General features: G+C 41.8%; 1 protein-coding gene across 1 annotated transcript in view; it reads right to left on the bottom strand.

The window, feature by feature from the left end:
• The window catches only part of csmd2 (CUB and Sushi multiple domains 2), a 1,866,499-nt gene that overhangs the window by 1,697,425 nt on the left and 155,112 nt on the right, over positions 1–13,962 (bottom strand). Inside the window, exon 3 of the mRNA XM_078237109.1 lies at positions 12,370–12,482. Within this exon, the coding sequence (XP_078093235.1) occupies positions 12,370–12,482 (113 nt within the window). The remainder of the gene's footprint in view (positions 1–12,369; positions 12,483–13,962) is intronic.

Here is a 13,962-nt window from a genome sequence, read left to right as displayed (position 1 = left end):
CTTTCTGCGCCATGCCCCTACATCTAACCCACAGGATCCTTCCAGCTTTATCAACTTGCTCCTTCCACTTTTAAAGATTTGTGAGTCTGAACCCCTATATCTCACTGTTCTGTTGGCACTTTAACATTTAAACTATACATCCTGTCCTTTCTCTTCCTTCCAAAATCTCACATTTGTACCCATTGAATCTCGCTTGACATCTTTGTGGATAATTTTCTAATCTGTATGTAGCTCTTATATTTCCATGATGTTGCAATTAATCATGTCAGTTTTGTGTCATATGGAGCTCCTAATAAAGAGCCTTTTGAAAGTCCTCATACACTGCACCCACCACATCTACTCCATCAGCACATTACATGACTTTCACAAAGAACAATACTAAATTTGTTAGACATTACTTGCCACCTTGAAACCAATGTTAATTTGGCCTTTAATTAATCAACCAGTCTTAGAGTCATAGCGTCTTCTCTGGTGAATGTTCCATTTATTCAATAGTATAGCCTCTAGAACCTTATCTACTGGCCTTTAGATTGACTAGTCAAGACCAGTTACCTGATTTATTTCTTCTCTCCCTCTTTCAACAGGAAGTTTTTCTTAAGTTTTAAAGTTTATCCTTTAGTGTCACAAGTAGGCTTACATTAACACTGCAATGAAGTTACTGTGAAAATCCCCTGGTTGCCACACTCCGGCGCCTGTGAGGGTACACGGTGGGAGAATTTAGCGTGGCCAATGCGCCTAACCAGCAGGTCTTTCGGATTGTTGGAGCAAACCCACGCAGACATGAAGAGAACGTGCAGACTCCGCACAGACAGTGACCAAGCTGGGAATCGAACCTGGGTCCTTGGCACAGTGAGGCAGCAGTGCTAACCACTCTGCCACCATGCCATTGGTAGACCCCTATCCACTGGTACAACATTAATACTTGGATGTTTATGAGCTACATAATGAACAACTCAAATGTCAAAACTAGATTGAGACTATTACAGAATGTACATGATTAAAATTTGATATGTGCCCGTGTTTTTGTGCTTAGAGTTTGAAGATGAAGAAAATATTATAACCAGAAAAGTTCGAATATTCTTTGTCTTTAAAACATAACTTTCGTCCACAACATAAAATATTGAAGCCAGAATTCACACTCGGATTGCCCTGTGTAATCTCAATTACTTGCTGTAATATGAGGGGAAGCAGTGGCATAGTCCTAATGTCACTGGACTAGTAATTCAGAGGCCCAGGCTAATGCTCTGGGATGTGGATTGAAGTCCCACCACATCAAATTTAAATTCAATCAATAAATCTAAAAGTTAAAAGCTTGCACAATGGTAACCATTGCCGATTGTTGTAAAAATCCATCTGGCTCACTGATGTCCTTTTTAGGGAAGGAAATCTGCTGGACCTTACATGGTGACTCCAGATCCACAGCAATGTTGCCTAACGAGCTACTCAGTTCTATCAGATCGCAACAAAGTATAAAAGGAATAAAACCAGATGGACCACCCAGCATTGATCCAGGCAGCAGCAACAACAACTTAGAAACACAGAAAATGGAAGTAGGAGTAGGCCATTCGGCCCCTTGAGCCTGTTCCGCCATTAATTATGATCCATGGCTGATCATCAAATTCAATATCTTGGTCCTGCCTTTCCCGCATATCATTGATCCCTTTAATCCCAAGAGTTATATATCTAATTTCTTCTTAAAGTCACAGCGGTTTGGTCTTAACTACTTTCTATGGTAGTGAATTCCACGCATTCACCACTCTCTGGGTGAAGAAATTTCTCTTCAACTCAGTCCTACAAGGTTTACCCCTTATCCTGAAACTATAATCCCTAGTTCTGGGCTCCTCCACCATCAAGAACAATTGTTCTGAATCTACCCTGCCTAATCTTAGAATTTTATAAGTTTCTTTGTGATTGCCTGTCGCTCTTCTCAACACAAGTGAATATAATCCCAACTGACTTAGTCTCGCTTCATATGGCAGTCCTGCTATCCCAGGAATCAGCCTGGTGAACCTTTGCTACACTCCCTCTATAGCAGGAACATTCTTCCTCAGAGAAAGACACCAAAACTGCACACAATGTTCTAGATGTGGCCTCACCAACGCCCTATACAATTGCAGCAAAACATCCCTCTTCCGCTCCTCCTCAAATTCTCTTGCTATGAAGTTCAACATATCATTTGCCTTTTTTACTGCCTGCTGTAATCGTGTGATTACTTTCAGCGACTGATGCACATTCAAATAATAATCTGCCTTCTACTTTTGCTATCAAAGTGGATAATCTCACATTTATCCACATTATACTGCATCTACCATTCATATGCCCACTCACTCACTGGGCGGCACGGTGGCACAGTAGTTAGCACTGCTGCCTCACAGCGCCAGGGATCTGGGTTCGATTCCCGGCTTGGGTCACTGTCTGTGTGGTGTTTGCACGTTCTCCCGGTGTCTGCGTGGGTTTCCTCCGGGTGCTCCAGTTTCCTCCCACAATTGGAAAGACATGCTGGTTAGGTGCATTGACATGAACAGGCGCCAGAGTGTGACGACTAGGGAAATTTCATAATAACTTCATTGCAGTGTTAATGTAAGCTTTCTTGTGACTACAAAATAAACTTTACTTTTCACTCAGCCTGTCCAAATAACGGTGCAATATCTCTGCATCCTCCTTCTCAGCTCACCCTCCCTTCCAACTTTATATTATCTGCAAATTTGAAAATGAAACATTAAGTTCCCTCATCCAAATCATGAATGTATAACGTGAATAGTTAGGGTCCTGGCACAATTTCCTCTGGTACCCTACTAGTCACTGCCTACCTTTGGAAAAATACACAGTTGTTCCAACTCTTTGCTTCCAGGGTCTGCTAACCAGCTTTCTATCCATCGCAAGACACAATGGCAAACCTAGCCCTGTGGGGCTTGAAAGAAGCACTGAGGGTGACAAGGAGGTACACTGTACTCAGGGTGGGGGACCTCAATGTCCATGACAAAGAGTAGCTCGGTAATACAATGACTGACCGAGCTTGTTGAGTACTAAAGGACACAGCTGCTAGACTGAGTCATCAGAGGCTTGTGAGGGAACCAACAAGAGGAAAAAACCTACTTGATCTCATCCTCACCAATCTGCCTGTCGCAGATGTATCTGTCCATGACAGTATTGGTAGGAGTGACCACTACACAGTGCATGAGGAGACGATGTCCTGTCTTCACATTGAGGATACACTGCATTGTCTTGTGTACCATGACCACTGTGCTAAATGGGATAGATTTTGAACACATTTAGCAATTCAAGATTGGACATCCATGAGGTGCTGTGGGCCATCATCAAGAAGTTTAACAACACCAGGTTAAAGTCCAACAGGTTTATTTGGTAGCAAAACCAAATAAACCTGTTGGACTTTAACCTGGTGTTGTTAAACTTCTTACTGTGTTTACCCCAGTCCAACGCCAGCATCTCCACATCATGGCCATCAGCGGCAGCAGGATTGTACTTAACCAAAATCCGTAACCTCATGGCCTGGAATATCCCCCCCATCTGCCATTACCAACGAATCAGGGGATCAACCCTGGTTCAATGAAGCGTGCAGGAGGGCAGCCCAGGAGTAGCACCAGACATACCTAAAAATGAGGTGCAATGCTGGTGAAGAAAGGTGGTGGACAATTAAACAACTCACAGGAGGAGGAGACTCTACAAATATGCCCATTCTCAATGATCAGGGAGCCAGGACCTCAGTGTAAAAGACAAGACTGAAACATTTGCAGCCATTTTCAGCCAGAAGTGGTGAGTATTTGATCCATCTCAGTCTCATCCGGAGTTCCCCAGCATTGCAGATGCCAGATTTCAGCCAATTTGATTCACTCTAATCAAGAAATGGCTGAAGGCACTGGACACCGCGAAGGCCCTGACAACATTCCTGAAGACTTGTACTCCAGAACTTGCTGTACCCCTAGCCAAGCTTTTCCATAACAGTTACAACACTGGAATCTACCCGGCAATGTGGAAATTCGCCCGGGTGTGTCCTGTACACAACAAGCCAGACAAATCCAACCCAGCCAATTACCCATCAGTCTACTCTCAATCAACAACAAACTGATGGAAGGCATCAACAACAGTGATATCAAGCAGCACTTACACAGCAATAACCTGCTCACTGCTGCTCAGTTTGGGTTCTGCTCAGGCCACAGCTCCTGACCTTTATCTTAACGTGAACAAAATAATGAAAATCAAGAGGGGAGGTGGGAGTGACTGCCCTTCACATTAAGGCAGCATTTGAAACCAAGTAAGGAGCCTGAGCAAAACTGAAATCAGAGGGAAAATTCTCCACTGCTGCGAGACATACCTAGCACAAAGAAAAGTAGTCGTGGTCATTGCAGGTCAATCACCTCAGTCCCGGGACATTACCACAGAAGATCCTCAGGGTAGTGGCCGAGGCCCATTCATTTTCAGCTGCTCTCATCAAAGACCTTCTCTCCATCATAGGTCAGAAGTGTGCACTGATGATTGCACAATTTTCAGCACCATTCATGACTCCTCAGATACAGAAGCAGTCTGTGTCCAAATGCAGTATGACCGGGACAATATCCAAACTTGGTCTGATAAGTGACAAATAACATTAATGCCACACAAGTACCAAGCAATGACTATCTCTGATAAGAGAGAATCCACCCATCTTCCCTTGACGTTCAATGGCATTACCATTGCTGAATCCCCCACTACCACCAGTTTGAGCCTTACCATTGACCAGAAACTGAACTGGGCAAGCCATTATAAATACTGTGGCTACTAGAGCAGGACAGACGCTAGGAATCCCATGAAGAGTAACTCACCACGTGATTCTCCAAAGCCTATCCACCATCTACAAGTCAGGAGTGTGATGGAATACTCTCCACTTGCCTGAATTAGCGTATCTCCGACAACAGTCAAGAAGCTCAACAAGATCTTGGACAAAGCAGCCTGCTAGACTGGCATCCTATTCACCACAATCAACATTCACTCCCTCCACCACTTAGTGCACACGGCGGCAGCAGTGTGCACTATCTCCCTTGATGCACTGCAGCAACTTACCAAGACTCCTTCGACAGCATCTTCTAAACACGTGACCCCTACCACTGAAAAGGGCAAGGGCAGCAGAGGCAGTGGAATATTCCAGACCTGGAACTATATCAAAAACACAAAATGCTGGAAAATCTCAGCAGGTCTTACAACACCTGTGGAGAGAGAATAGAGCCAATGTTTCGAGTCTGGATGACGCTTTGTCAGAGCAGGGCTCTGTATTGAACAATAGCGATCCTATCCTACATGATAATTCCAAGTAATACAGATGCATTTTCTCATAACCTGGTATAAGCGAAAGATGATAGAAGATGACAGCACAGAAATTGGCCATTTGACCCAGCAAGCCTACACCAAGGTTTTATCACACGTACCAGCAAGTCTGACCATACATCCCTGCATGCTTCCCATTTCCTTTGAAATGCTGCTTTTTCAGATAACCAATAATCACTTTTGCAAATGATTCGTGCTTCAACAACAGTGAATTGTCCATTTCTGGTGTCAACAGTTTTCCCAACACCTTGCATGCTATGCTGTTCATCTTTTTTGTACATGTCTGCCCTTTTGTTGTAGCCTTGCGAAGAAAAATTGAGAAGAATCTTTCGCTATTTACCCTTCATAACCTTGAGGAATCCCATCAGGATTTAACCTTTATTGTTCCAAAGAAGTCAGAACTTTGCAATGCTCTTGATGACTTTAACTTTGAGTATTTCCCAGTGAATCTATGCTGCCTCTTATCTATAATTTTTGTATCTTGCCTTTAACATGGTGTGCAATATTATGGGTGGCACGGTGGTTAGCACTGCTGCCTCACAACACAGAGACCCAGGTTCGATTCCAGCCTTGGGGAACTGTCTGTGCGGAGTTTGCACATTCTCCCCATGTCTGCGTGGGTTTCCTCCAGGGGCTCCGGCTTCCTCTCTGAGTCCAGGTTAGGTGGATTGGTCATGATCAATGCACTGGGTTACAGGGATAGCCTGGGGGAGTGGGCCAGTTAGAGTGCTCTTTTGGAGGGCTGGTACAGAGTGAATGGGCCAAATGGCCTCCTTCTGCACTGTTGGGATTCTATGAATAATGTGTCCAACGTTCCGACTGAACAAATGTCTTGTATAGATTCAGCATTACTTCCTTAATTTGGCCTGTTATGCCAGAGTAGGAAATAAAGCATTTTGGATTGCCTTGTTTATGCCCTCATACACGTCTTGACCTTTAATACTGTTGTGATCCCTGTGGAGACCAATAAAGTAAAAGAACCAAACTTCACAAATAACTCCAATGGAAGAAACAGATGGACAAGGCTTTGCTTCTTAAAACTTTTCCCATAACAATGAAGCCCAAATCAACACAAATCGAACATGAATTAACAGGCAAATTGTATTCAGTTGAAACTGTAAATTATATTTCAAATACAACAAAGGTAGCGTTCACTGATTTCTTCAGTCATTCCTTTAGGATATTAGGCATTAATCCCAGCCCCACAGTCCCACAAAACTCCATTCTTCACAGTTAGAGTTTCTGTTCCTTTATTCATTAGGGGTTAGGCCCAAAGTTGCATCGGACAGCAGGTTTACCACCTCCAAGTCCCACTGGTTCAATGTCCACTAAAAGGCAGACCTTTCCAGATCCTTCACAACTCTCCTCCCAGAATCAAACTATTTTGATCATTTTTGGTTGCATGATCACTCTACTCTATGTTCCAGCTCCTGGCCTTCTAAGGAGCTGTCTCCTCTGTCTGGCAAGGCAGGTTCCAAAATGGATGCTGCCTGCCTTTGCTTATGGTGCCAGACAAGAAGGTCCCACATCCTGCAGTTGTCCAGTGCCACTGATTGGGTACCCACCATCATGCAAACCAGCTTCCCATCCATTGACTCTGTCTACACTTCCCGCTGCCTCGGCAAAGAAGCCAGCATAATTAAGGACCACGCGCACCCTGGACATTCTCTCTTCCACCTTCTTCCGTTGGGAAAAAGATACAAAAGTCTGAGGTCACGTACCAACTGACTCAAGAACAGTTTCTTCCCTGCTGCTGTCAGACTTCTGAATGGACCTATCTTGCATTAAGTTGATCTTTCTCTTCACCCGAGCTATGACTGTAACACTACATTCTGAATTCTCTCCTTTCCTTCTCTATGAATGGTATGTTTTGTCTGTATAGTGTGCAAGAAACAATATTTTTCACTATGTTAATACATGTGACAATAATAAATCAAATCAAATCACTTTGCCTCCTACCCGATAAGGGCATTTGAATTTTAATAAAATGTTGCAAGATCAACGCAATTTGTCCTGATTTCAGGTTCCCAACCCGCCCTTTGAAAATCAACACCCATATCATTCCAATCTGAGAATTGGCCTTTTATCCCTACCTTTGCATTGTGCCATCTAGCATTTTTTCTAATCATACAGCTAGATTTCTCTTAATTATGGGTGTTATTATTTTTACCATAGTTGCTTATGTAGAGTACAATAATTTTGTCACATTTTCATCATATGAAAGATATTACAAAAGAACATTGCTTCAATAAAGTGGCCTTGCACTTATTTACAAATGTTAGGCTAATTACCAGTTAAAGAAATGGAACAAAAGTGATTACTGTTAATAGTTACAACATATTTTTCAAGCTATCCCACTGAGCCATTAATATGTTTTTTTGCAATGTAACAACAAAGAGAGGATCTTGGTGGATTTGTTTACGGTTTTGTTTTTTTTCTGAATGACAAACACATTTTAGGAGTAAGTGTCATTGAGGCACCAACAGTGGAATTGAGGGAATGAGTTTTGGGTACATCAGTATTGTTGCGAAGTTGAGTTTGTGAAGTTGGAATTTGATGTTGTTAAAGATGTAAAAATGCTAGAGGCAAAAAGTATTGTGTGGTCCCTTTAAAAGATGGTGTTTTGTTTCAATGCTTGGAGGTTTAAAATGCAAAGTACATCCAGAGTCCAAACTGAAATATTTGTATCAAAAAGTCAAGCAGTAGTCTTGACCATACAACCTGTTTTTTTAAAATTTAGCCCAATCAATTTAAAGAAGGCACTCAACTATCAGGAACCTATCAAATTTGAATTTGATGGTGTTGACAACATCAGACCAATCCTATTGTAGGAAAATTGCTAGGTCATCACAGGTATAAAAGAGAATGCAGGAGGGAGAAAACAAGAGAGCAACAGAAGGACTGCCACCTCTCAAGCCTCGAGGGAGAGAATAGTGCTCAACTCTTAAGAGAACTCACCATCTAACTCGCGAAAGGTACCAAATTAGAAATAAATTACAGACAGAGGAGTCAACAGAAAAACTCCAAAAGTTTCCGAAAGCCACAAAACCTGGTTGTATTTTTTGAGTGACTGAATTCTATGATTATGTTTTTTTGATTAATGAATGAGTATTGTATTTATTTGAACAGCATTCCATTAGAATCTTATTTTATTCAGTATGTTACTTGTTTAGTTAAAGTTCCCTGTTGGTTAAATAAATAAATTGTGAAGTGTTCATTTTGTGTGTCAAGTATTTCTGTTAGTTAACACTAAACGTTACTGAAGAACAGTTCACACCTTCCCACACATTTTTAACAGATTACTAGGCTAGGTATTCCTCTTTCGGGGATTTGGTGTTCAGTCTCAAAAGGGGAACAACTTCCGCATCGTACCAGTATTCTGAAATTGATTAAGACAGACGAGGGGGTCATACATCTTAATTATACTTCTTTGAGTCTGTGATTTCTGAAGTTGATCCTGGTGAAAGACTTCCTCTTTAAAGAATCAACAGAAAATAAATAATTTAATCTCATTATTCAGCTAAGTGGTGAAGATCCATTACAGTGCTTCACTATAAACCTTTTTCAAGGTCTCTTCTGCATCACATTGCTGAGATCTTCACAATGGTACAACACGCATTGAAGTGTGGTTTTTAAATATGAAATTTATCCCCTCAACAATTGTTTGAAAATCAGAAATCCCATTGTAAAATTTTTCTGCTTTCACTTTTCTGCTAATTGTTTGGCATTTTGCATATGAACAGCTTGTTGAGCAAACAGCCTGTTCATATGCAAAATATCTGGTTTGAAGTGTAAAATGAATCATCGGACTTAAACTTGCATCTTCAGAATGTCACTGTATTAAAAGAATCAATAGCTAAAGAACAGAAAACTCTAGAACAAAGACTTAAATCGGCGGGGATTTTCCGGTTGCGCTCATCCCAAAACCGGAAATTCCCGCCCAGATCAACGGACCTTTGCACGGTCCACCCCCCTGCCCACCACGATTCCTGCAGTGAGCAGGACAGGAAAATTCCCCCCATCATGTCTGCCACATCTTAATCAATTCAATAATTACCATTGAGTAACTCTTGCCAAGTCTAAAAGGTGGTATTAATCCTATTCATGTTCAACATCTGATGCATAAGACAATAAGATATAAGAACAGAAGTAGGCCATTCAGTGCATCAGGTCTGCTCCACCATTCAATGAGATCATTACTGATCTGATGCAATATTCCTTAACTCAGCTTATCCCATAGTACTTGATTCCCTTGCTGTTTAAAAATCTATTTCAGCCTTGAGCATGCTTAATGACCCAGCCTCTACAGCCCTCTGTGTAAAGAATTCCACAAATTCACAGCTCTTTGAGAGAAGAAATTCCTCCATTTCCTTTGCCTCACAAACTCCTTGAAGGTGGCATTTATAAAAAATACAACAGCTAGTTGTAAATCATTCAAAGGCAAACCAAGCTGAATGGTACATTCTGAAAAAATTACGTTACTGGGTGAATTCCATGATTTAAGGAATAGATGCTGTCAAACAACTAAGCAAGCAACTGCGAAATTGGGCTGGATTTTATGGGGTGGGGTGGGGGGGGGGGGGGGCGTGGTGACTGGGGGCAGTGGGGGAAGCGGGGAGACAGGGGGTGGTTTAAGTGACATACTGATCCTCCCACCACCCACCCCAACCCCTGACTAAATATTTGATTGGTAAAAGTCTACCCTGAAGAAGCAAGGAAAGTGTGGGAATTCCCATTGGAAGGAAGTCCTACCCTCGGGGGCTGCTGGTCAATCTGATTGGCTGGCTTATCTTCCATCCCGCCAGTGCCGCAACTCAGTAGTGGGCACTGCCAGGACTGCAAGCAGCCTCAGGATGAAGGCCTGAATGGATTCCAAACTTAGGTATGTCTAGGGAATGCAAGGATATTGGGTGGAGGGGGATTGGGCCCCTTGGGTGGGTGGGGGTGGGGAGTTGGTGGTCTTTGCAGTGCAGGCAGTGAGTGAGTAAGAAGGGCAGTATATTCTCGGGGAGTGCCCCGATACACAAAGGGAATCATCCAGACCAAGGGTACCCCAATTTCTTCCAGCCCTCTTACAAATACTTTCAAAAGAACAGACTGCCCACACCCACCTGCCTGCCCACCTCAACTATGTTATGGTGTGGGCAGCATAATATTGGGGTCAATTTGCTTGTAGGGGCTCAATCAGCCCTTAATTATTTACTCACATGGGGCAGGTAAGGCTGCCGATTTCAGCGCCTACCAGCACCACCCACCACCCCCTCTCACCACACTCCCTCACCCCCATTATCGGGGACAGCTCAGGAGTGGACAGGACGTTGGTGGGCTAGCCACCCCTTGTATTTTACCCACCCCCCTCCCCGTCACTGAAAACATACCCAATAGGGGAACATAAAGTACAGCCCATTGGCCTTGTATAATTCTGGTCACGTTGCAAATATAAACATGAAGTACACATCTATAATTATGAAATTAATGTTTGTAAGAATAAACCTTTCCCAGTTGAGCTTTCCTCTGAGTTTAACTATATTTAACCATCACTTTCCAGTCGCTGTGTGATGTTCTCAATTCATTTTTTTTTTTCTTATGAGACCATGTCTCAAATCACCTATTTGCTATTGAATTCCCTGACTAAACCATGACTGATTTTGATGAACAGCTGTCTGTTGTGTCACCTCCGGTCCCAGCATGACCAAACAATACACATCAGTTGCAAGCTGCGAAGTGACAAAACATCTGGCAGCATATGGCTTGTGTACAATTCAAATCTAAGTAGCTCCTGCTAAATAAATTAATCAAAGTCATCTAATCTACCATTTCCTTTCAAAGGGATCTGTTTATCCATTAATTTTCATTTGCCGCACAAAATTTATTCATAATTTAGAAACGAAACCAGAATCGTGCCAGTACATTAATCTTGGTCACTTTTACTTGTGCATTGATGGAATTATGTCAGCAAGGTTCATGCACATCATACCAAAGGAGCGAGTATTTCAGATCAAGATACATCATGTTAATAAAGGCAACCCTTTATTCGGGGCACTCATGACCTGCTTGTACTGGAATTCCGCTAAAACTGACCAAAAGATTCATTAAAACGTCACTTTTCCCAACATTTTCCTAAAAAAAAAACAGGTGGCAGTGCATCGATGCAAATATAAACTTGACAGCAAAAGTCAAAATTCATCCCGATGATGTGAACATAGATTCTTGTTTCCAACTCGTGGCACTGTCTGGTTGATTCCAGGTTTATCAAGGCAACACTTTTGAGGTAAATAATTCAAAAATTATTAAAATATACTGCGGAATTTTCCTGTCCCGCCCGCCATGGGAATCTTAGTTGGGGGGGGGGGGGGCGGTTGGGGGGCAAAGACCCGTTAACATTGGACGAGAATTTCCGGTTTTGGGGCAAACGTGGCCAGAAAATCCCACCCATAATATTTTTATTATATATCATATGCATATACATTTAAATATATAATATATTCATTACTAAATATTATATATTTCATATTTATTATTTATATTAAAAATATTAACGTGAGAAATTTCAAGACTTTGGAGTTGTGTGGATACAATTTGACACTTTTCCATTTGATTATCTTGGAAATACATATATATGCCTTCATCAGGTTCACTCTCAGTCCTTCCCCACTTTCAGATTATTTTTGCAACCTGCATTTAAAAACGAACACTGCATTGTACGCCTTTCATAATGCAGCATAAATTTGAACAAGTGTGTAATGTTTGAAATAAGAGTGCAGAAAAATTGAAATGCTTGAAGGAAAATATGATTTTTAACTGTGAATAGGTCTTTCCAGTTCAATATTTAACAAAAACAAAATTTCCAGTTCAATATTTAACAAAAACAAAATTTCCAGTTCAATATTTAACACACAAAAATACAACATCCTTTTTATGTTCCACAGCATGGAAAATACGGGACTTCGGTTTTACCCGTAAGATCTCACCAATTGGCTTTGCAGCAACCCAACGCACAAGAGACCGAGTTGAACCCACCATCAAAAAGAATGTGAGAATAGCACCTACCTTCATAGACTGCTCTGAAGCCTTGAGCGCTCACTGCATAATCGCTGAGAAGCCACAGAGTGAGAACAGAACTTGAACTCACGATTGGAGGAGGAAGCTGAAATCCGGTCAACCTACAAAGGTGAAAAGAAAATAAGAACTTTTAGCACGAGAAGGAAAGTTCAACTCTCCTGGGCATTCAAATTTGAATGTTTCACTTATTAAGAAAGGAGATCAGAATCCGGCACAGACCATTGGCTGAAAGGCAGTTAATCAAGTCAGAGGGACAGTCATGTCAGGATTGCACAGTCTTTAACATTGGTTTGTGCAACGAACTAAAATTTACACTTCATAAAGAAACCCAGCCTTCAAAAATACTCCTGCAACAAAGCCCATTTGGGATTACTAATGCACCATCAGGTTTGGGAACACCAGTTGCTTTATTGCTCCCAAATGCGCAGTGAGGCAGAATTGAAATGTCTACACGGTTATTTTGGTTATAAATTACTTGCTTGTTCATTAGTTGAGTCAGTTACTCGAGGACAAACCAAATCAGAGATCGTTGCGCAGGTCCTCTCGCTGGATGAATTTGACAAGACGTTGGATTGATGCAACATGTTTTATGTCAGAAAAGCATCTCAATGTGGTTCACAGAGGTACAAACAAACATGGAAGATGAGTCATAGAGGAGGATTATGACCACGTGTCTGTAAGGTTTGATGAATTGTGAAAGGATATGAACAGAGGGCAAAGTTACAGGAAGGGGCTTTGTTGGGCTGGAGGATGTTTCAGAGATAGAATGGCATGGGCCCATGAAAGGATTCAAATGCAAAGTTCGTAGAATCATAGAATCCCTACAGTGCAGAAGGAAGCTGACAAAGTTAAATTGGAAATTGAACATTCTAAAATTAAAATTGAAGAATCAGAAGGTAAAATAGGCTTATTCTTGGTGTCTGCCCAAGAAATGGGCCTCATGAATGTTGTGATGTAATCATATTGGTTCAAATTGGACACAAGATGGCTGACAGCTAAATTGGAATGTCGTGTGCTCCGATATACTGGGGCAATATCCCTGAAAAATGCTCAAACTTTACAACTATTATATTCAAAATCCAAAGTTGATCAGTGTTCCTTTATCTGAAATCACTGGCTGTGTTATTCCACAACACGGAAATACTAATATCAATGTTTACACAATGTCTTGTAAATGTTGCTGCTCAACTGAAATGCAATAAGTCATCTACAACCAAAAAATATTTTTTGCCTTTCCAGCTGAGTAGACCTTTCCTAAAGTATTACCATGGTTCACTCAGCAGACCAAATAGTATTATCAATTTGACTGGTCGTATCCTCTCTTCATAACTCTTTCCCTCAGGACTGCTCTGGGCAACTTCAAGTTGTTTACCCAAGCCAAACTAACATGTGGCTGATCGAGTGCATGCTCGACACTTCTTGCTTCCCTCATTTCCTTACAGCTGGAGTGAGGACACTCACTAAAGGATGTCTTGCAAGAGCAATCCACCTTGCGCTGATAACTCATTTTTCACGACCCTTTGGCTCAGTGCTCCCACTGAGCCAAGGCTGACAGTGTGGCAACGATTTATTGGATTTACA

This window comes from Mustelus asterias, chromosome 21, assembly GCF_964213995.1.
Source record: "Mustelus asterias chromosome 21, sMusAst1.hap1.1, whole genome shotgun sequence".
NCBI lineage: Eukaryota > Metazoa > Chordata > Chondrichthyes > Carcharhiniformes > Triakidae > Mustelus > Mustelus asterias.
This window is presented reverse-complemented; position numbering and strand designations above follow the sequence as displayed.